The sequence below is a fragment of the Streptopelia decaocto genome (assembly GCF_964273445.1).
Source record: "Streptopelia decaocto genome assembly, contig: HAP1_SCAFFOLD_50, whole genome shotgun sequence".
Taxonomy (NCBI): domain Eukaryota; kingdom Metazoa; phylum Chordata; class Aves; order Columbiformes; family Columbidae; genus Streptopelia; species Streptopelia decaocto.
This window is the reverse complement of record NW_028115722.1, coordinates 665,151-686,819: the sequence shown is the minus strand read 5'-3', so window position 1 is coordinate 686,819 and position 21,669 is coordinate 665,151. Positions and strand designations below refer to the sequence as shown.

The 21,669-nt window shown below is 54.9% G+C and overlaps 1 protein-coding gene and 1 long non-coding RNA gene across 2 annotated transcripts; both read left to right on the top strand.

Annotated features, from left to right (window-relative positions):
- Positions 1–9,777: 9,777 nt before the first annotated feature.
- LOC309452634 lies at positions 9,778–15,610 on the top strand. Its single transcript, XR_014186601.1, has 3 exons — positions 9,778–9,813; positions 13,375–13,508; positions 15,266–15,610. It is a non-coding gene; the product is annotated as an uncharacterized lncRNA (long non-coding RNA).
- Positions 15,611–17,631: 2,021 nt separating this feature from the next.
- LOC309452648 (SUN domain-containing protein 3-like) lies at positions 17,632–21,310 on the top strand (the record flags this gene model as incomplete). Its single annotated transcript, XM_082077291.1, has 7 exons — positions 17,632–17,650; positions 17,765–17,961; positions 18,522–18,606; positions 18,996–19,111; positions 19,282–19,449; positions 19,961–20,053; positions 21,155–21,310. 7 exons carry the CDS (start codon positions 17,632–17,634, stop codon positions 21,308–21,310), a joined length of 834 nt encoding a protein of 277 aa, XP_081933417.1.
- Positions 21,311–21,669: the final 359 nt, after the last annotated feature.

Sequence of the window (21,669 nt, the reverse complement as noted above, 5' to 3'; positions counted from 1 at the left end):
GAGATCACTGGGAGTGAAATCTTCACAAATATTAAGCCTGTGGCTGCAGGACATTGCATCTGCAAATCATGGCAGAATCTCTGATAGCTGTCACACTGCAGAGCCTACAAGAGACGTAAGTACAACTCTTAGAGATTCTCTGATGCAGAGGAGAGGATGAGCTGCAGAGCAGGGATTGCCTTCTGCACTGTCGGAGTGACAAGACGTGACTGCTGCGTTCTCCCCAGGCTGGCTGTGGGGTGTAAATGTAAATGTGCAGGATGGGTGCCCAGGGCTGTCCTGCAGAGCAGGGTCCCTGCACCCCAGGGCTGTGCCGGGCAGGGACTCTGCTGCCTGCCAGGGTCAGCGCTCAGCCTGCCCGGGAGAGCCCAACAACACTGAGGGGAGAAGCTGTGGGGGGAAGGAGCAAACCCTATTGGGCAGGAAAGTTGCTTCTGCTGTTGAGAGGGTGCCGTGTGGTCAGTGCTGCTCACAGTTCCAGATCACCTGCAGGATTTTTTGCGGCGATTAGAAACGACACATACCAGGACGCAGACAGAAATTCACGCAGAGGCAGAGATCTTGTTCAGGAAGGAGCGCAGAGCCTGGCCAAGCAGAGAGCTGACCTAGGCCTAGGCTGCCTTCTTTATTCACCATTGACAATTTATAGGATTTACAGGTACGGGTCTGGACTAAGATGTTTACAAAAGGGGTTTTTCCACTAATTGTTATTAAAAACACACTAAACTCATGTGATGTTTGTCTCACTTGTTTTCCCACTCATTCACAGACCAGGCCCAAGGACATTCACACATCCCATGCACTTGGAGGTGGTTATCCGGCCCAAGATACCATTCTCACGAGTCTGGGCTATAACTTTTTACAATTATGAGATACGTACCTCAAAGTAATCTGTCCAAGGCCCTTTATATATTATTATGTTAGTATTATGTCTTTGACCGTCCAGATGATCATGTTAGTATTGATCTTCCTTTATCATCCAGGTGGCTGGAACCGCACATCTTGCTTTCCCACATTTTACTTTCCAACATGGGTCCTCAAGACATTATCTTAGAATCTCTCACATATGGCCAGTTGAACAGCTTGTCAGAGGAAATAAGGTGAAATGAGTGCACTCTGATGAAAACAAGGTTTCATACAAGTTTGTCATTGTTTTACTTGTCTCAATCAACCCAGGACAAGACTTGGTTCTCCTGAGATCCATGTGGCACCCAGAGCTCTTTGGCCAGTGTGTCATTAGCCCTGGATGCCCCTATGTCTCCCAGAACCCTGCCCAGCCCTCAGGGTGATCCTTGGGGTCTGTATGGCCCCAGAGCCACTGCCTGGCCTGCACAGTGACCCTCTGGGTCCATAGAACCCCACTGGGTGCAACAAAAGTCATGGGGGCAGCTCTGTCCAGTGTGGCCTGGGACACAGGTCATGGGCAGTCCCCTCTGTTTTCTTTTCCTAGATCCATGTTCTGCCGACCCAGACAGCTCAGGGATGCCCTGGGTTCCAGGACCCTTGGTGGGGCTGGAGATGCCCTGCTGCTGCTCACCAGGAATAGAGGAGATGGCTGCACTGCCACTTCAGCATCTGGAAGATCTGGAACCTGGCATTTCTGCTGCAAAACATCATCCACCCTGAGAGACAGAGGGAGCTGGGGAGAAAGGTTGGGTGAGGGACACACTTGGGTGCACTGCGAGGCAGGAGAAAACGATGTGGTCATTGGGGAAGGTGACTCCAGGGAAAAATGGGGTACGTGAGCTTGTGTGGTGGGGCACAGAAAGCAGTGGAGGTCCTGGGGAAGGGGCTGTGTCCTGGGGTATCCTGGGGTGCACTGGGGTGTAGTGGGTTGTGATGGGATGGACGGGAATGCAATGGGAGCCCTGGGCAATGGGGCATCCCTGGGAAAACACTGGGGAGCAGGAATGTTCTGGGGTTCTGCAGGGGGTGCATGGGAGTGTACTGGGGCACACTGGCATGTTCTGGGTCACACGGGGATGCCCTGGAGTTTCGTGGCCATGGGAGGGAGGGTGTGGGCCCAGCAGAACTTGTGACACCTACCGCAGCCCTCTTCACTCGCCCGAGTTTGAGTCCCCCCTGTAGAGAGACCATGAGACCTCACTGGTCACTGGGATGTCCCAGTCCCAGCAAGGGAGGGGAGGACCGAAGTGTCCTCCAGTTCCCCAGACTGGCTGTTCTCCAAGTCCACCCCACTACTTACACGCAGGAGAGAAGCTCCACTTGCTTCCAGCAAAGTTCCTGGAAATGCCTATGAAAGAAGAGAAAGGTGTTGGTCTGGGTTGGAGACGAATGGGGCTGTGGGTGGGACACAGGTGACACCAGCCCACCCAGGCCCGTGGATTCTCCCTCATCTGAACCTGAAAATCCCTTCAGCTCCCCCCAGCCTCATTCCTCCAAGTTTCACCTGGGATACCTGTTCATGCAGGGACCAGGGCTTGGGTTGGAGAAAAAGATAACATGGGAATTTGGGGCCTCCAAGGAGGACGGTGGCTGGGGGGGACCCAGAGACAGGGCACTGGGGTGAACGAGCAGAACCCAAGGGACCGGGCTGGGGGTGTTGGAGGGACAGGACTGCATGGGGTGCAAGTGAGGGGTAAAGGAATTCAAGGGGAGGGGACACGGGGAATTCAAGTGAGGTTGGTGGTGGGGACAGGAGGCAGAGGACAGCAGAGGAGCAAAACATGGGGATTGGGAAAGTGTTTGGGAGGGGGTGTTCAAGGAAGGGCATCTGGGGACACTACCGCAGTGGACAGGATGAAAGGCAAAGGACGGAGTGGAAAGATGGAAAGAAAGGCATTGGCATCCATCAAAGGGAGGGCATTTGGGGACCCTATATAGGACACAGAGGAGATCCTGAGGAGGAGATACCTGAGGGGCCCAAAAGGATGGAATGGGGAGGCCCAAAGAAGAGGGATGTAGGGGCACCAAGACAAGAAACCGGTGGGGACCCTCACTGGAGCCTCACCTGCGCATCCTCCGGGGTGCACAGCAGGATGGTGAAGAGCAGGGCCACGCTGAGCACTGCGACCTTCATCTTCCTCTGCGGTGCAGGGAGTCCTGGGCGATGCCGGAGAAAGTGAGGGCACCTTTATCCCTCCCAGGACGACTCCTTGCCCCTCCCAACCCCTCCAGCCCCCAGGGCAAAGCCAGGCTTGGCAGAGACACCCGCCCTGGCAACCCAGCCTTAGCACAGAGTCACCCCCGCCTTGAGCACTGATCCAGCTGCCTTCCCTGGCATCAGTGCAGCTTCCTGCATGGGGCAGCTGCACGGGGAAGGGCCCAGGCATCCACGGTGGCAAGAGGGGACAGGAGTGTGTCCCTGACAGCCAGACACCCTATGGTGACGACCCACTGCTTCAACTCAAAATCATCCTGCAACAGCCCCAAAAGCCAGATCCGTCCACCTCCCAGCGCCCCTCACCTCCCAGCACCACCATCTCCCAGCGCCCCTCAACGCCCAGGCCAGTCTTTCCCTGTGGAACCCCCCTCAGAGATGACACCAGCCTCAAATCTGGGGTCTCTAAGCACAATTATCTCTGAGCCCTTTCCAGCCCCTTAAATAAATGAGGGGCTGGGAGTCACTCCTCTTCTTGGGGCACCAGGGACCCCAGGATTAGGGAACTCTGGGAGGTGGAGGGACAGCTGGGGCAATGGGCAATGTGGACAGCTGGGGACTGGGATCCTCAGTCACTTGTGGCACTGACAATGGGGAGCACTGGTGAATCCTGGGCTCTGGGAGAGGATGGCTGGGCTTGGGGGAAGTGCTGGGGTGGTGTCAGTGCCCAACTCCTGCCCACCCCATTTCCGTTGCACCGTCAGCCCCCAACTGGTCCAGTCTCCAGCCACAGCTGAGAACAGAGTGGGGGGAACATCCCCGGCCCTGGCTCTCACCTGCCCCTGCCTGGGGTCACTGTGCCCTCCCAGACAACCTGGGTCCCACTCTGCAGAGCTGATCCCGCATGGTGGGTCCCAGTGTCCCTGTCCCCAACAAGGCTCTGGCTCCAGCCCCGTCCCTTCCTGGGACTTGGCACCAGCTCACCAAAGGCCCTTGTTCCCACCGAGTGTCCCTTCAATGTCCCCATCCTGGGCCCAGGCCAGCGCTGTCCCTGAGCAGGACGTGCCCATCCAGAGGGACGTGATGAAGCGGGCGCTTGTTCCCAGGCAGCCCCTCGGAGCTAATTGCGGGACGGAGCTCCCCTGGCACGAGGAGGGATGTTTGCTGCCACAGCGGCTCTGATAAGCTCTGTTTGCCCAGGGCCCATGGCACAAGAAGCCCGTTCACCAAGATCGGTGCCTCACAGAGTGACCGATCGGGGGATCCAGGGCAGTTAAAGCAGCCTGGAAGCCTGGGCTCCCCCAGCCCTGGCAGCAGGCAGAGCCCACAGAGAAGGGCAGTGCTGGGGCAGCGGGGAGGAGCAGGTCCTGGGGCACCCGCACGCCTGGGGCTCCCTGGCTGCCCTGGGCACAGCTGGAGCCCAGAGGCCGGGGGGTCCCAGGGGAGCAGCTGGACAGCCAGGGTGCCGCTCTGCTTCAGGACAGCCTGTGGGCAGGGGAGTCCTGCCGAGTGGGGCTCAGAGCAGGGGGGGATGGAGCTGTGTCCCCAGGGGCACGGCCTCCCTGCCCTCTCCCCCGCCTGCCTTGCAGCTCTCCCTGGCTTTTCGGGGGGCGGGGGGTTCCCTTCACTGCACCCCTGGCCCAAGCATCCCCATCCTGGGGGCCCCGGTCAGGATCCTCTGGGCACTGTGGGGCAGTGTGAGAGTGGGGGAATCGGTTTATTACTGCAGTCTGAGTGGGCTGCTCCCCGGGCGACCTGGATGTTGAGCGGTTTCCATCACCAGTCCATGCTCACTGACTGGAGCAGAAGAGGGATCTCAGATTCCCAAGACCCGATTTCTGTCCCCTGCAGAGCTGGCAGCCCTTCAGGGACATACCTGCTGTTTGTTCTGATGTTCTTCAGGGGCTGACTTTTGGGTGTGTGAGCATCTCCGTGATGTACTTTTACAGCCATGTTCTCCATACAAACAGCAGCCTCTTGCCACAGCACAGCAGCCTGTTGGAAAGTAAAATGTGGGAAAGCAAGATGTGCGGTTCCAGCCACCTGGATGATTTGGGACATCAGATTTGGGATGTTAAGGAAGCTGTAACTACCTTGGTGTTTCCTCCTCCCGCAGTCGCATTTCTGGTTCTGTCTGTCCAGCTGTGCTCCTCTCCCGCACCAAGTGCTGATCGTGGGGCTCGGGGTGGGGGGGGCAGGGAGGCCGGGGGGTCCGTGGGCTTCAATAACTTTTGTTTGGGGTTTTTCAAACGCCTCTGCTGACATGTCGTATAAAAACTGATTGCTGCAGTGCTAATGAATGAACAGGAGGATGAGCAACAGGCTGCAGAAACTGTTTGGGTTTTGGTTTATTGAAAAATTCTTATTGAACTCAAAAAGCACTAAGATCTTGCAGTGGCCTTCTAATACCTAGTGACAGCTTTTTAATGTACTGGTTTGGAACTTTGAGATGATACTGGATATGGAGCGGCTGTTCCATTGTGGAATATTGCAGGAGCAAACTCTTGCATTTCAGCATTCCTGGCAGATCTGCAGCTCGATCAAGACCTCAGGCTGTTTGGTTCAATCAGACTTTTGTAGATCCCACCTTCCCTGGTCAAAGCACCGGCTGCCAATGTGTTTGCTGGTGTTGTCACTGTTTCTGAACAAAGCCGGCAGAGGCGGCAGCTCTGCTGGTGGTGTCTGTTTATTGAAACATGGGTATCTACAGGAACTTTGACCTGAGAGCTCAGAAAGCTGTGGGCCGTGGTGTATCTCTGTAATGTTTGTAGATTCTTCCGCAGATATTCTTCCGCCAACGAGCACGGAACGTTTGTGAGTGTGACCTGCCGTGCAGTGAGAAGGAAGAAAGATGTGTGAGCTAAAGCAGCAGGAGGCTGCAGCCGTGTGAGGGGGGCGGGGCCCGGGGCGGGCGCGGACGGGATTGGCTCCTGCGCGGGATGGGCGGGGCCACGCTGCAGAAGCGCGCGGGCCGAGGAGCGCGTGCCGCCGGTGCGGCGCGGGAGCGGCGCGCGAGGAGCGGCGGGGCCGGCGGTGAGCGAGGGGCGGGCGGACACCGGGGAGACTGGGCGGGGCCGCCCCGGTCCCGGCGAGGGGGGAGGCTGGAGGGGGAGGGACGGGCTGGTTTGGGCAGGAGGAAGGCGAGGGGCAGGCAGCCGCGACAGCGCGGCCCGGGCCGGGCCGAGAAAGGGCCGAGGGGGAAACACGCGGCTGTGAGGGAAGGAGCCCCGGGCTGAGCGCTGCGCGGGGCTCGGGCGGGGCCGTGGGGCGGAGGGGGAGCCCGTGGGGACACCGGGCAGAGGGAGGAAACGAGCGGGAGGGGCAGCGCCGGGGCGGAGCGGCGCGGGCGGGGCCGGGGCCGCCGGGGGGGCGCCAGGGGCGGGGGGGAGGGGCCGGGAACGGGGGGAGCGGCGGAGGAGCCGGAGGGCGGGACGGCGCGGGGGGAGCTTGGGCGGGAAAGGCCGAGGGACCGCAGGGAGGGGGGACATCGGGGAGGCTTTGGCGGGAAAGGCTGAGGGGCCGCAGGGAGGGGGGACATCGGGGAGGCTTTGGCGGGAAAGGCTGAGGGGCCGCAGGGAGGGGGGACATCGGGGAGGCTTTGGCGGGAAAGGCTGAGGGGCCGCAGGGAGGGGGGGACATCGGGGAGGCTTTGGCGGGAAAGGCTGAGGGACCGCAGGGAGGGGGGACATCGGGGAGGCTTTGGCGGGAAAGGCCGAGGGGCCGCAGGGAGGGGGGACAGCGGGGAGGCTTTGGCGGGAAAGGCTGAGGGACCGCAGGGAGGGGGGACATCGGGGAGGCTTTGGCGGGAAAGGCTGAGGGGCCGCAGGGAGGGGGGACATCGGGGAGGCTTTGGCGGGAAAGGCTGAGGGGCCGCAGGGAGGGGGGACATCGGGGAGGCTTTGGCGGGAAAGGCTGAGGGGCCGCAGGGAGGGGGGGACATCGGGGAGGCTTTGGCGGGAAAGGCTGAGGGACCGCAGGGAGGGGGGACATCGGGGAGGCTTTGGCGGGAAAGGCCGAGGGGCCGCAGGGAGGGGGGACAGCGGGGAGGCTTTGGCGGGAAAGGCTGAGGGACCGCAGGGAGGGGGGACATCGGGGAGGCTTTGGCGGGAAAGGCTGAGGGGCCGCAGGGAGGGGGGACATCGGGGAGGCTTTGGCGGGAAAGGCTGAGGGGCCGCAGGGAGGAGATGGCGTCGGGAGGCTGCAGTGGGCAGTGCTGAGGTAGCTCAGGACGGGATGGCACTGAGGTTGGTTTCAAAGGGAAATGCTGAGGTACCTTGAGGAATGGACGCTGGGCTGGGAACTGTGAACACAGCAGGCTGGTTCAGAGAGTGTTCATGACAGAAATTTGTGCAGTGAAGTATTCCAGCAAAGAGAGGGAGAAGAGCAGAACAGATCAGGGCTCCTAGGACGCCTGCAGGTTTGGGGACAGGGATGACGAGGTTGTTAATCCGGTCCTAACTATTTCTTTCTCTCTCCCTCTCTTGCAGCACCGCACTGAATGGAGGAGCAAGTGGACGGGAAGTTCCTGGCCACACACAGATCACATTTGTTACTGTCGCCCTCAGAGACCCGGAGATCCGAACTGTTCCCATGGTGCCTTGGAGCAGCCTGTGCTCATGCGCTTCCCCAGGGAGAAGGCGGAATGGCAGTAACGGCCACGTTAAGCCACAGGGTGCACGCTCTGCAGCTGTCAAGCCCAGCTCTGCGTTAGCTCACACCTGCGATTTTGCGCCGCACACGCAGATTTGAGTTGTCGCTGGCTGTTGCAGCGTTTGGCTTTGGTGAGGACAGCGTGTGTTTGTCAGCAGTTGGTGTAGGTGGAATCTTGAGGAGACAGCGATATTTCCGTGCCAGAACTGGTTGGTGTTTGCACGGTATTGTGGCGGTTGTTCCCACAGGCGATCAGTGCTGCAGTATTATTGCAGGATGAGGGCATTTTGGAGGCTTGTCTGTGAGATGCACTAGAGGCAGCAGTTGAAAGCGAAAGGCTGAGGTTTGGAGAGTTTGTCGGTGGGTTTGGGGCGGTTGTCAGCTGAAGAGTTGGCTGTTTGCAGGTGAGGTGTAGGCAGAGGGTGAAGCTGACTTTGCCTGGGCGGCGCAACTGGCTGGGTGTGCAGAGCTGAGGAGAGCGGGCTGCTGCGGGGGACCCTAAAGCCGGAGAACCAGTCGGCAGCTCCAGACGCTCCCGCTGCCGGGCAGGGCCGTGCAGGCCAGTGCCCTGGGGCACAGCGACGGGACCCTCCGCACGTACCAGAGAGCAGGTGAGGACCGCGGGCATTTGTACTGAGCTGTGACATCTCTAACCCGTGACATTGGGGTCCAGCAAGTACCAAAGAGCAGGTGAGGACCGTGGGCATTGGTACTGAGCTGTGACATCTCTAACCCGTGACACTGGGGTCCAGCAAGTACCAAAGAGCAGGTGAGGACCGTGGGCATTGGTGCTGAGCTGTGACATCTCTAACCCGTGACATTGGGGTCCAGCAAGTACCAAAGAGCAGGTGAGGACCGTGGGCATTGGTGCTGAGCTGTGACATCTCTAACCCGTGACATTGGGGTCCAGCAAGTACCAAAGAGCAGGTGAGGACCGTGGGCATTGGTGCTGAGCTGTGACATCTCTAACCCGTGACACTGGGGTCCAGCAAGTACCAAAGAGCAGGTGAGGACCGTGGGCATTGGTACTGAGCTGTGACATCTCTAACCCGTGACATTGGGGTCCAGCAAGTACCAAAGAGCAGGTGAGGACCGCGGGCATTGGTACTGAGCTGTGACATCTCTAACCCGTGACATTGGGGTCCAGCAAGTACCAAAGAGCAGGTGAGGACCGTGGGCATTGGTACTGAGCTGTGACATCTCTAACCCGTGACATTGGGGTCCAGCAAGTACCAAAGAGCAGGTGAGGACCGTGGGCATTTGTACTGAGCTGTGACATCTCTAACCCGTGACATTGGGGTCCAGCAGGTACCAGAGAGCAGGTGAGGACCGCGGGCATTGGTACTGAGCTGTGACATCTCTAACCTGTGACATTGGGGTCCAGCAAGTACCAAAGAGCAGGTGAGGACCGTGGGCATTGGTGCTGAGCTGTGACATCTCTAACCCGTGACATTGGGGTCCAGCAAGTACCAAAGAGCAGGTGAGGACCGTGGGCATTGGTGCTGAGCTGTGACATCTCTAACCCGTGACACTGGGGTCCAGCAAGTACCAGAGAGCAGGTGAGGACCGTGGGCATTGGTGCTGAGCTGTGACATCTCTGACCCGTGACACTGGGGTCCAGCAAGTACCAAAGGGCAGGTGAGGACCGTGGGCATTGGTGCTGAGCTGTGACATCTCTAACCCGTGACACTGGGGTCCAGCAAGTACCAAAGAGCAGGTGAGGACCGTGGGCATTGGTACTGAGCTGTGACATCTCTGACCCGTGACACTGGGGTCCAGCCTGAGCAGGACACGTGCGGAAGCTGTGCTGCAGGGAGGGCAGAGCTGAGGGGAAGGGCTGTGCGAGGGGCTGGTGCCAAGGCAAGGCGGGCGCGCTGTGGGTGTGGGGAGGTGTCAGCCCCGGACTCAGCCCCTGTCTGACTGTAGTGCCCTTGGGCTGGTGTAGCTCAGTCCTCCGTGTGTTTCTCTTCAGGGGAGCAGCGTGCAAAGGAAAAGCAAGGAAGGAGGTGAACCTGTGAGGAAGAGTGATGGACAAAGAGGGTTGGAGCGCACCTGCCAGTCAAGAGGGATCAAGAAAGAAGACACCGGCGGTGGAACCGCAGGTCAGGAGAGCTCAAGGAGGGAGAAAGGTGATTGTGGCCGTATGGGTTTTTCTAGCTCACACACCAATGAAAACAGTTTGGATAATAAAAGAAATGTATGCAAAACCAATAATTAAAGGCAGAGAATGTTTATATGCTATGTATGGGGTAGACCTGAAGGTATATTTCTTCCTACAACAAAGGAGAATTCACAATGGTAATTAACTGAAGATGTGAATTTCCAGATTGCATTGGCAACATACACAGGGAACATATCAGTTCATTAACCTCAGCATAAACTGTGGGCTGAAATTGGTAATTTACCATTGTACGGCAACTTCTGCTGTCAGCAATGACCAGTAAGCGACAAGACTGTATCTACTGATGCCTCTGGTCGCTCACGTAAAGTTGTAATGACGTGGCTAAACTCAGATACCCAGTGCTGCAAACACAAGGTAGAAAAAGAGACCAAGGGTCCAACAAGTTCTTGAGCTGACAGCTGTTGGGATCGCTTTGAGGTGTTCTGTAACAAACCTTTGAATGTTGGAACTGGCTCATATTATGCAGCTGGCGTACTTAACCGCCTGGAAGCTTCTTTTCTTAAGGAAGAGGATAATCCTCTTTCGATGGCTGAATTGAGAATGCTATGCTTTCTAATAGATCATAGACGTCATGGTTATTATGCAATGCACACCCGCTCTCGCACTGCCCTTCCAGGACCACTTGCGAAGGCAATAGGAGGGCCGATGCACAAGCTGTGCCTCTCACTGTGCCTAAAGCCTTGGAGCAAGCTATATTATCACATAAATTCTTTCACCAGAGTGCAAAGGCGTTAAAACGGCAATTACAAATTACAGTGGATCAAGCCAGGAGCGTTCTTATGTCCTGCCCTGATTGCCAACAGTTGGCCCCCGTGCCATCCACAGAGGGTGTTAGTCCAGGAGGGGTTACTGCCAATGAAGTACGGCCAGCTGATGTAACGCATTGTTCTGAATTGGGTAAATACGTACGTGTTTCTGTAGACGCTCATTCCAGATTTCTCGTTGCTGCTGCACGCGCTGGTGAAAGAGCACGAGACGTCTGTAACATTGGTTGACATGTTTTGCTGTTTTAGGAATTCCACGATATGTAAAACCAGAGGAAAGCGGAACGCACGCTCAATTAGAGGAGGGATTCCCCGAGTGCCCAGCGCGCTGTAATAAAAGTGCCTGCTTTTTAACACTTTCAAAACAGTGTTAAAGAGTCTGTTTGCCGACTTTTCGGTATCGTTTTCTGGCGACGAGGATGGGATAATCTGCCTGACCTCCCGTGGATCCCAGGATCTCTGGGACCTTGTGCCGGCACCGGGGAATTCCCGGAAGGGACCACAGATCCTCGGACCAGCTCGGGACGCGGGTAAAGCCCCATCAATGAGATAAGGCACTTTCACTGTCTGGTTTGGTTGGCACGCTGCCTGCGCGAGACGTGGGCGACACCAGCGCGTTGGGTCTGCGCATTCACGTCTGCGCATTTTGGTAAACTGGGTAACTTAAAAAAAGAAAGAAATACAAAATTAAAGAGAAGAATGAGAAAACAATAAATAAAAGAGAAAAACGAGGGAACAGTAATTTGATAAAGGTACCGTTAGTGATTTTGCTGTTTGTGCCTTAGCAATTGTATAATTGTTTGTGTCTTTAGTGGTTTGTTGTTGCTGTTACTTGTGTCTTGGGTGATTTTACAGTCCAGTACTTACGGTTCACCAATCGTCTGTTATTGTGATTGTGAAGTAGGTAGCGGACAATGGACAGGAGGATCTGGGAGAAATCCCCCCCGGGCTGTGTTTTCTGACATTGGAAAAGGATCGTTTGCTGTTCAACAGGGAGTCAACCAGGGAGAATCTGATTGAATACTGTAATTAATGGCAGCCACTGTAAATAATATTAATATGCTGCACAGGTCTAGGTGGGTATACTTTGAGATGTGTAGTACAGTAATGTGCTACATGTAATATATAGTAAGATATATATTTTAAATCATATATTGCCCATTACATAAGGCATATTACACAATACATAATGTTACATATGCATTGTCTTTATCCCCTTCAGATCCATTTGTTTTGAAAAAGGATAATCAGGGAAAGAAATGGAAACCAGTAAGAGGTTTGTTGAAGAACAGCTATTGGTGTAGAATGCACAGAGAACATGAGATCAGAATTGTCCCTCGGTCAGTCCAGGGTGGACGATTGAGACTGTATTTACCATTGTAAAAACAAAGCTTTCCCCCCTTAATTTTTGTCACGTGTTGTAATTAGAATTAATAGAGATATTGGAGCCCGTCCTAGCTAAACTGCAAAAAAGACAGCAGCCATGTGTATTTTTAAATAAAGATTAAATCAAATCTGCTCCCTCATTATCTTTAAGCGTTTTACTGTGCTCACCTCCCTCCCAAGGTTTTGTGTCTGTTGTATCAAGGCCTGACACCCACGGCCACAGTGGATGAATCACCATGGGCACAACACCAGAACCCGCCTGTTCGTGTCCAGGATATCCACTGCAGCAGACACTTTTTGGTAAAAGAGCACATCATGGAACTGAAAAACCATCTAATTGTGTCATTATGCACATTCACTGCTCTTTTTTGTACTTTATACCCATTGTAGCTTTTTAAAATGAAACAGTTTGAAAAGGATTTCTGTTTTGGCTCTGCACACGGAGCCTGATTTTCCTTCTTTAGGGCCTTTCACCCGGTTCACCGCACTCGTGTGATCATTGCGCTGCATGTGGGCAAAATCAGCCGTGCCCTGTGTTTCTCCTGGAAAATAGTAAGAACGCTTTTATCCTTTGCTATGCAGGAGGTGGTTGGACTTTTCTATAGCAGATTCGATCACTTGTTGTAAAGCAATGAAATAAATAACTTAGGCTTTTTGTATGGATAAACAACGTTTAATCCAATTCCTTAATTGTATTCCTTAAACACTTGTTCATTAGAGCATAAGCAAAACAGCGCTGGGTGTGCGGAGGATTCGCTCCGCCCAACACGCACACCTTTAAACAATAAGAGGTGTGCTTAAATATAGTAAGGTGTTACATATTCATAATGACCCCAGGAACGCCTGTACATATTCATAACCTTTCCCGCTTCTTATTAAAATGAGTCTCAGAGAACCATTTCCATAGTCTCCTCCTTGACCCTCCCCTGCTCGCCTGCGCAGGGTCACTTGGTGGCTTTGAGGAGGGGTCTCTATGGTCTCTGTGGGTCTCTATGGTCTCTATGGGTCTCCCAAGCTGCCAAGTCGACCGAAACCAGACTGGCCCCCTTTTGCTGTAAATCTTGGCTGTCTTGTCTCCTCAAGGTTACAGCTGGTGCTGTAAAACTTTCTGATCTCGGCATTCGATGAGGTTCTGTTTTTTCTTAACACAACTGCTTACATACAGCTCTAAACTAGATACGCATTATGTGGCTTAAAGCGTTAGTTCGTTAGTAGGCCCTTATTATGTGGTTGGTTAACCCTGAAAATGTTAGCTCCCTCTATCAATATAACCTCATAAACAAGTTTCAGAACTTTTTACATAGAACTTAGCTACCTTTTCCTTTTTCCAGGTTCAGAGCCCGAGCCTCATTTGGTTGTATCTGTAAACATCAAACATCTCAGCACGAATCACAACTGCATTTCTCACCGACAGAAGTGCCTGAACTCCACAGCTTGCCTGGCAGTGCAGAGAGCAGGAACTGCGGTGACTCCTGGGCCCTTGGGGACATTTCACCCTGTTTTGTGTGCCAGTCCCTCCCTGCTCCCTCCTCTTTCCTGCTGTGCCCTTCTTCCTCTTCATCTCTTCTCCCTCTGTCCCTCTGCTGCTTCCTCCCCTATTCCTCCACCCTTCTGAATCTCTGTGCAGGGTTTCTCGTGTCTCCCTCTCCGTCTCCACCCCTCTGTGTTCTCACCATCCCTGGTTTCTCTTTGTCGTCATTCTTGTCTGTTGCTCTGTCCTGCTCCGTGCCCCATCATTTCTCACTGTATCCCTCTGTCCTGCTCCGTGCCCCATCATTTCTCACTGTATCCCTCTGTCCTGCTCCGTGCCCCATCATTTCTCACTGTATCCCTCTGTCCTGCTCCGTGCCCCATCATTTCTCACTGTATCCCTCTGTCCTGCTCCATGCCCCATCATTTCTCACTGTATCCCTCTGTCCTGCTCCGTGCCCCATCATTTCTCACTGTATCCCTCTGTCCTGCTCCCTGCCCCATCATTTCTCACTGTATCCCTCTGTCCTGCTCCGTGCCCCATCATTTCTCACTGTATCCCTCTGTCCTGCTCCCTGCCCCATCATTTCTCACTGTATCCCTCTGTCCTGCTCCGTGCCCCATCATTTCTCACTGTATCCCTCTGTCCTGCTCCCTGCCCCATCATTTCTCACTGTATCCCTCTGTCCTGCTCCGTGCCCCATCATTTCTCACTGTATCCCTCTGTCCTGCTCCCTGCCCCATCATTTCTCACTGTATCCCTCTGTCCTGCTCCGTGCCCCATCATTTCTCACTGTATCCCTCTGTCCTGCTCCCTGCACCTATTCCTGCCCCTCTTCTTTTTCACTCCCTCTCCATCTTGCTGCCCACCCCAGGATTTTTTCCCAATCTCTATCCTGCCCCCAGCCCTTATTGTTCTTTCTCTCTCCTGCTCCCTCTCTGTCTTTCTGCCTGTCTTCCCTTTCCCTGCTGCTTCTTTCTCCATCTCTGTCCAGATTACTGCCCCTTTTCCTTCTTGATGTCTTTCTGTCCTGTTTGTCTTTCTGTCTTCCTTGCCTGTTCCCAGTCTCATCCCCTCTCACTATATCTCCCCTGTTCAGCTGGCTCTGCCTTTTCTTTTGTCTCTCCATCTGTACATCCCCGTCCCTGTCTTTCTCTACCCCCTTCCTGCTTCTCCTCCTCCCCCCTCCCCATCCCTCTGTCCTGCTCCTCAGCCCTGCTGTTTCTTCCTCCCTGTCTCATCACGGCTCCTTGTCCCTTTTTGCCTTGATCTCTCCATCTCTCCATCCTTTTCCCTGTGTGTTTCTTTCTCTCTGGGCTCCTCTGTCTTCTCTCTTGTCTCATTTGTCTCTCTCTAGTCCTCTGTCCTTCTCCCCAGCAGCTTCAACGGAATGACCAGGTGTCCGTGCACTCTGGTGTTTCCTCATCCCTGCCCTGGGGAAGATCTGTGTCTGAAGGGCTGGGGATCATTTAGGAGCTGGTCTCCTTGTGCAGACAGCAGAGCTGGGTGCAGCTACAGCAGAGGTTGTTCTCAGCTGCTGCTTATGCAGCTTGTTGGAAGAGCGGCTGTGGTTCTTCTTTGGAAGGGAGGTTTCTTGTTCTGTGCTTACTGCTCCTCGGGACCCTGCACAGGATGGTGTTGGGGTCTGCAGGGACGGGTGGGACCTGCTGTGATTCCTGGTGAATGTGAACTGAACTTGTCCTGATGGCCTCGAATGAAACCAGACTGACTGTAGATGGTTTTCTTCCCAGGTCCCGTTCCAACCTCCATGCTCAGTGCTAAAGAACAAGAGACCTTGTGCTCTTTTCCAGACGTCAGTGGCTGCGAATCAGCTGAGAACATCCTGCCTTAGGTAACGGGCAGGTGGTCTGTGATCAGGGCTGTGGACTTGAATGGCCGTGCTTTCATGAACGTTTCCTGGTCTTGCCATTTCAAAGCCCTTCCTTCTCCTGGAAATTTAAGACGGCATTTCTTATTCTGAGGTTCAGACGGGAGTTGGACTTACTGTTGAACGGCTGATATAATGTGCTCCCTGAGGAGCACATCTTGCTGTTTTGTTGTTGTTTTCCAACACCGTCTGAACTTTGGTCAGCAAGAGGAAGAGTGGTTGACAGAGTCTGTTTTCTGAGAGTAACGTGTTCCTGTACCTTTCCCTCTTTCTGTGGTGAAGGATTCCTTCCCTTGCAGAGAGGACTGCGAGACCCGCTCCTGTCAGGTGGGACTTTGCCTCCACACGTGGCGCAGCCTCTTCCATTGTGACATCAGCCACTGCCGTTGTGTCACAAAGCAGCATCAGCGCTGAGGTCGGCACAGCAGGGTATAAGACCAGGGGTCTCCCTGCGCCTCGGTCACTCTCGATCTTGAGGGAACTGAGATCGCAGAGTTTCTGTCTCACTCCCGAGCGAGCGAGATGCTTGTTACCTGCACCTCAGCAGGTACCCAGAGACACCCAGAGATGGCTGAACGTCTGAACTGGTATGTTGGGAATATTTTCTGCTTCCTTCCCCAGGTGTGTTTTCCACCTCATCAGCTGGGTGGGTGGAGGGTGGGCAGGAGAGGAACACGAGGGCAGCCTGGGAGCTGGGTCTGGAGCTGCTGGAAGGCAGCAGCCGCCTCTCAGTCTCCTCATGAACGCAAGGGCTGGGCCAGAAGCCTTTGATCTCTGCAGAATGAGGGACAGGTCCATTTTGGATGGGACAGAGAGAGTCCCAGGGGTGGCCCAGACACAGCCTGCCGCAGTAATTGTGAGAGCTCAGCTCCGTCCTGTATTGTGCTCTGCAGGGTGGGTTCTGTCCCTGAGCCTGCTTGGTTTTCCTCTCCACGGGGACCAGAAGGACACCAGCGTGTCCTCTGTTGGCCGTGGGTCTGACTCGTGTTCCTGACAGAGGAGGTTTCCTTGGGAAACCTGGTCAGCTCCTCACCAGGGCTCTGCCTCAGGAAAGGGGCTCGAGATCCTCAGAGGGGTGCAAGGAGTTCTCTAGGAGAACAAAAGGGATTGTTTATTCCTGATGAGTGTCGCTGTGAGCCTGTTGAGAGCCTCCTGGAACAGGCAGGAGGAATTTCCCCCTTGCAGAGCGGTGTGTGCTGTGTCTTGGCAGATCAGGCTCAGGGCAGCAGGGCCCAGACACCAGAGTTTCTTTGGCGCTTCCTTGGTGCCCGTTGCTTGCCAGCACACACTGACATTCAGCCACCCTCCCTCTTTCCAGTCTGCATTTGTCTGCAGTTCTGCCAAGAGAAGGGCCAGAGATAACCCGGCTGCTAAAGAAACGCTGCGAGAGGGGAGACACACACCCCCTGGCAGCTGTTGGACTGTAGGGGCACAGGCTGAACCTTCTCTTGAGAGGGTGGAGAACAGGAGCAGCACAAGTGTCCATCGGATGCTGGGCAGGAGAAACAGGCGTCTGTTATGTCCTTCCATTTCCAGAGAATCCCTCTCCAGCCCCACAGATGTGAAATGTGGACACAAGTCCTTTTGCAACTCCTGCTCTTAGTACGGAATCAACCTTGAGCCCTTTGTCCCTAAGGAAACAATCTTTGCCATGACAAATCCCCCCCTGGTGCAGCTGGTGACACCTCCAGCAGTGACTGGAGCTGGTGCAGGACTAAGCCAATGCACACGGCAGGAACGCCAGGCTCCAGGGCTGCAGTCCCTGCTGCTGCTCTCCAGTCTGCTGCTGACCTGCACGGGAACCGCCAGCTTCACCAGCCTTTTCTTTATCTGCTCTGCAGGACGATGAAGGCTCTCAAGGCAATGACCCTTGTGCTGCTTCTCGGTCTATTCTCTTTCGGTGAGTCTCTGCAGATCTCCGACCTGAGGACGGTGCTTTAGGAGGCACTCGGGGCTCCATCCTGCCCTGTTCCGCTTCCCCCGCTGTGAGCAGAGGAGCTCAGCCAAGAGCAGAAAGTCCCCACAGAGCTGTGCCGGTCCCTGCTCCAGCGGGACGGGTGTGGGTGAGGAAGGGCTGAGTTGCCTTCCCCAGGAGGGCTGAGCCAGTTCTCTTCAGCCCAGGGAGAGGCTGTGGCTGAGCTCTCCTGCCCCAGGGGCTGAGAATCTTCTGCAGGACAAGGAGCACAGTCCAGGGCAGGGAACGTCCGTCTATTGCGGAGCCCGTACGCCATGATGGCCACTGTCAAAGGCAACAAGAGGAGAGACAACTATGGCACTTGGGAGAGACACAGAAAGGGGAGCGGGCAGGCCGAGGCACAGCCCAGCCTTAGACCGAGTTCTAAGCTCTGGTGTGTTTCCACAGGTGTTTACCACGTGGGACGACTTGGTGCCTTAACCCCCTGGAGCACTGCAGACCTGAGCGAAACCCTGCCCCTGCCAGACCAGCTCCGTAAGCTCCAGGAACAACTTTACCATCTGCGCTGGAGCGCAAAGGATGTGGCTGAGTGGGCTCTGCAGGAAGGACTGAAGCAGGCAAAGCTCCCAGGCGTTACCGGACGGGTAAGGGCACAAGGCAGAAGGATCTGCTCAGGGGTTTTATCCTCCGTCCGCACGTATCCTACTCCATTCCTGTCACAGCCAACAGGCTGGTGCTGCTGGAACAAGTGCTGCCATGGCCACACTCCCTTTTCCTGTTGCTCCACACTTCCTTATGGGGAAGAGAGAGCGTGATGGGAATGACAGCTGTCTGAGTCGGACCTTCCTCTGCGCCCAGATCTCGGGTCCTCCTCAAGGGAGAGCTGGAAAGAAAGAATGGTCTCAGAGGTCCAGAGTTAAGCCAGGCCTATCTCATGCCCAGAAGGCTTGCCCCTGGCCTGGGGCCTCTCCACAGGAACAGCCCCTTCCCGCAGCTCCAGCATTCAGAGCACTGCAGTGAGCAGCCCCCCCTTTCTGATCCCGACAATCAGAGCAGAGCAAACCTGGGAGGCTTCCAGGCAGTGTGGGCGTTCCCTCCATCTGAAACGGGCCTTGTCCCCGCTCACCTTGGCTGGCCTTGCAGGGAGCTGCTTGCCCCGGTCCTTCTCCTTCCAACAGGCGCTCTCCTTTGTGTTCCCTCCCAGGCTGTGCACGAGATCATTAATCAAGCTTTGGAGAAGCTGGAAGAAATGCAGGTCCCGATGCCAGATTATGCCCTGAAATCAGCAGGTATTGTGAGATTGTACAAACAAACCAGTTCCAAAGCGCCTCCTGTCCCGATTGACAAGATGGGCATTGGAACGTGCTCAGGGGTAGGAGAGAAGGGGTGAGAAGTCACGGGTCACCTTGTGCCCTAAAAGTGCCCCCAGTGACAGAGCCTGTAACGGGCCAGACCCCATGGGAAGCACAGAAAGGCTGGTTCACATTCTTGCCTATTTCCACAGCCAAATCCGACAGTTTGATGACTCCCTGCCGTGTGTTCCAGAGGGGTCGTGCCAGCAAGACAGAGGGGAACCCACTGTAGGACATGGATTACAACTGAGAAGCCTTTTCCAAGTCAACAGTGCAATATTTCTCCTGACACTGCCTGATGATCATGCTCATGTTTGAATTTCCAGGGGCAGCCGTCATTCGGTCCAGGACTTCTCCATCACTCCGGGATGCCAAAGCAAAAGTCTTCCTGTATTCCCTGCCATTGATGGATTACATGAGGTCCCCTGAGCTGATTCTGGAGGTAGGAGCACCAAGAAGCAGTAACACTAAGGCTGGGAGAATGAACCACACACGCTGCTCCGAGCGTCCTTCCCACCTGTCTTTGCTCCTCGAAGCTTCTTCTCCTGCCCCTTCCCGCATGGACCTGCTCTCCTCCTGTGTCTCCCTGCTGAGTGTTTCTTGTCCTTTCAGCCGGACAATCATCCTGGCAACTGCTGGCCCTTCCCAGGGAGTCAGGGACACGTCTTCATCAAGCTGTCCGTGCCGGTCGTTCCCAGAGCCGTCACCATGGCCCATGTCTCAGGGACAGCGTTCCACGGAGAAAGCATCTCCGGAGCTCCCAAGGACTTTGCTGTCTATGTAAGTGATTTCTCTGGAGTTGGGAGCTGGGGGTTCCACAGCATTTCTGAGCAGGGAATGAAGCTGGGTCAAAGATTCTGGTGGCCTGAAGCTTCCTCCTGTCTCTCAGAACAAACAGGCTCCTTGGAGTTGCTTCCTTCCCATTGTATTCCTCTTTTATTCAATGTACCACTCAAAAAAAAATCTCCTGGGGCAAGCTGCTACTCCAGGAGCCACAGGGAAAAGGAGCTGGACAGTGCATGGTCCTAAGCCTTCTTGGCTTCCAGTCCCAGTGCATTTGTGATCCTCAGGTCACCTCCCTCTCACTGGGAGCGTCTGCTCCTTTTCTGACAGGCAGCCTGGACTCGCTGAGTGGGCAAGTGTGACGTGCTGCCCACCTGCAGCTTCTCGTCTTGTCCTGTGCTCATGGTCCTTGGACTCCGTAGCTGAAATAACCCCGTACTTCACCGGCTGAAGTTCAGTCTCCCATGGTGCACCAGACGCTCTGTTTTCTCCACCCATCTTTCTGTAGGGCTTCAAGGAAGAACACGAGGAGCAGGGAACGTTCCTGGGACAGTTCACTTTCCTGGCGGCGCTGAATCCCAGTCAGACCTTCCAGCTGAAGGTATGGGGACACAGAGGGAGGAGAACTGCAGGAGAGGAGGAGAAATGCGGCTGCATGGGGAGAGGCTTCCCTGCCAAAGGGTACAGGCAGCCCTGTCCTTGAGCGAGTGCCACGCTGCCTTTCTTCTGCTTTAACTGCCTGGTGGCGGATGGCTGCACTGCCATCTTCTCTTTCATTTTGGGGTTAAACTTCATTGCTTAGAAGCGCCACAGTTGAAGCTGGAATCAGCTTGACTGTCTGGACCCCAAGTGTGCACAAGCAGCCACATCCCGTAGGATGCAGGACTGCTGGTCTGCCAGTTGGACACAGAAATACTGGGCTTCCTGAGGGTTCTGTTGGTGCTGGCAGTGAGCAGTGACAGGGAGGCCATTCTGTTTCCGTGGCTTTCTGGAGAAGGCAATGAGACATGTTGGGATAAAAGCCATTTTTGAAGCTCCCCATTGGGATTAAAAGGCATTTGGGGGCTCCCCATTGGGATTAAAGGCAGTTTTAAGGTTCCCCATTGATCCCCATTGAGCCCCATTGATCCCCATTGAGCCCCATTGACTCCCATTTGTCCCCATTGACTGCCACTGACGGCCATTGACCCCCATTGACTCCTATTGACCCCCACTGACTCCCATTGATCCCCATTGAATCCGATTGATTCCCATTGACCCCCACTGACCCTCATTGACTCTCATTGATCCCCATTGACTCCAATTGACTCCCATTGACCCCCATTGACTACCATGGAACCCCATTGATCCCCATTGAGAAATTTGTTGGTTTTGAGTCTTCCCAGAGCAAAAATTGTCAAATTTAAGGTGAAATTTGTCAGTTTTGAGGTGAAATTGTACACCAGCACTGGGTCTTCTGACTGTGGAAGCCTGTGCCCCAAAGCAGGCGAGAGCTTTCCAGTGTATTTGCTGAGGCACCTGGTCGCTGTTGCTTCCTTGGCTGTTCTCATGGCCCAATGAGGGAACATCTGGACCATGACAGGTCAAAAGCCCCGCGGGGCAGCAGGAAGGAAGCTGCTGGTCAAGGCCGTCGCTGCGGCACTTCTGTCAGTGCTCACGGGCCAGAGAGGAAAAGGCGACTCATTTCTTCTTGTCCTTGCAGAACGAGCTCCCTGGGGTCGTGAATTACATCAGGCTGCAAGTGCTGAGCAACTGGGGCCACCCGGACTACACCTGCCTGTACCGGTTCAGGGTGCACGGTGATCCGCCCAAAGACGGGGGAGACACGGCAGTTTCATCTGTCAATAAATTCCATTAATGTTCACCCGGTCGAGTTCCCTTCTGCTTTGCCTGTGATGCTGCCTGGTCCTCCCTGAGCTCACTGGAGCTCCCCATCCTTCTCTCAACCACCAGCTTATGGGAGACTTCAGGAGTGCACAGCAAGATTGTCATTATTAGGGAAAATGGAAAACTGAGTCACAAACCTGCAGAAAGCCTGACATGCACACACTTGCTGCGACACAGGAACATCAGCAAGGCCCTGCCTGGACACCAGAGATTAAATTAATGGACAGGTTTCCTGTGCAGGAATAAATTATGGATCGACTGAATGGAACCATCTGTTGTTACTTGTTTTCACAAGAGGCACATGGTGCTTCAGCTGCCATCTTTCAGCCT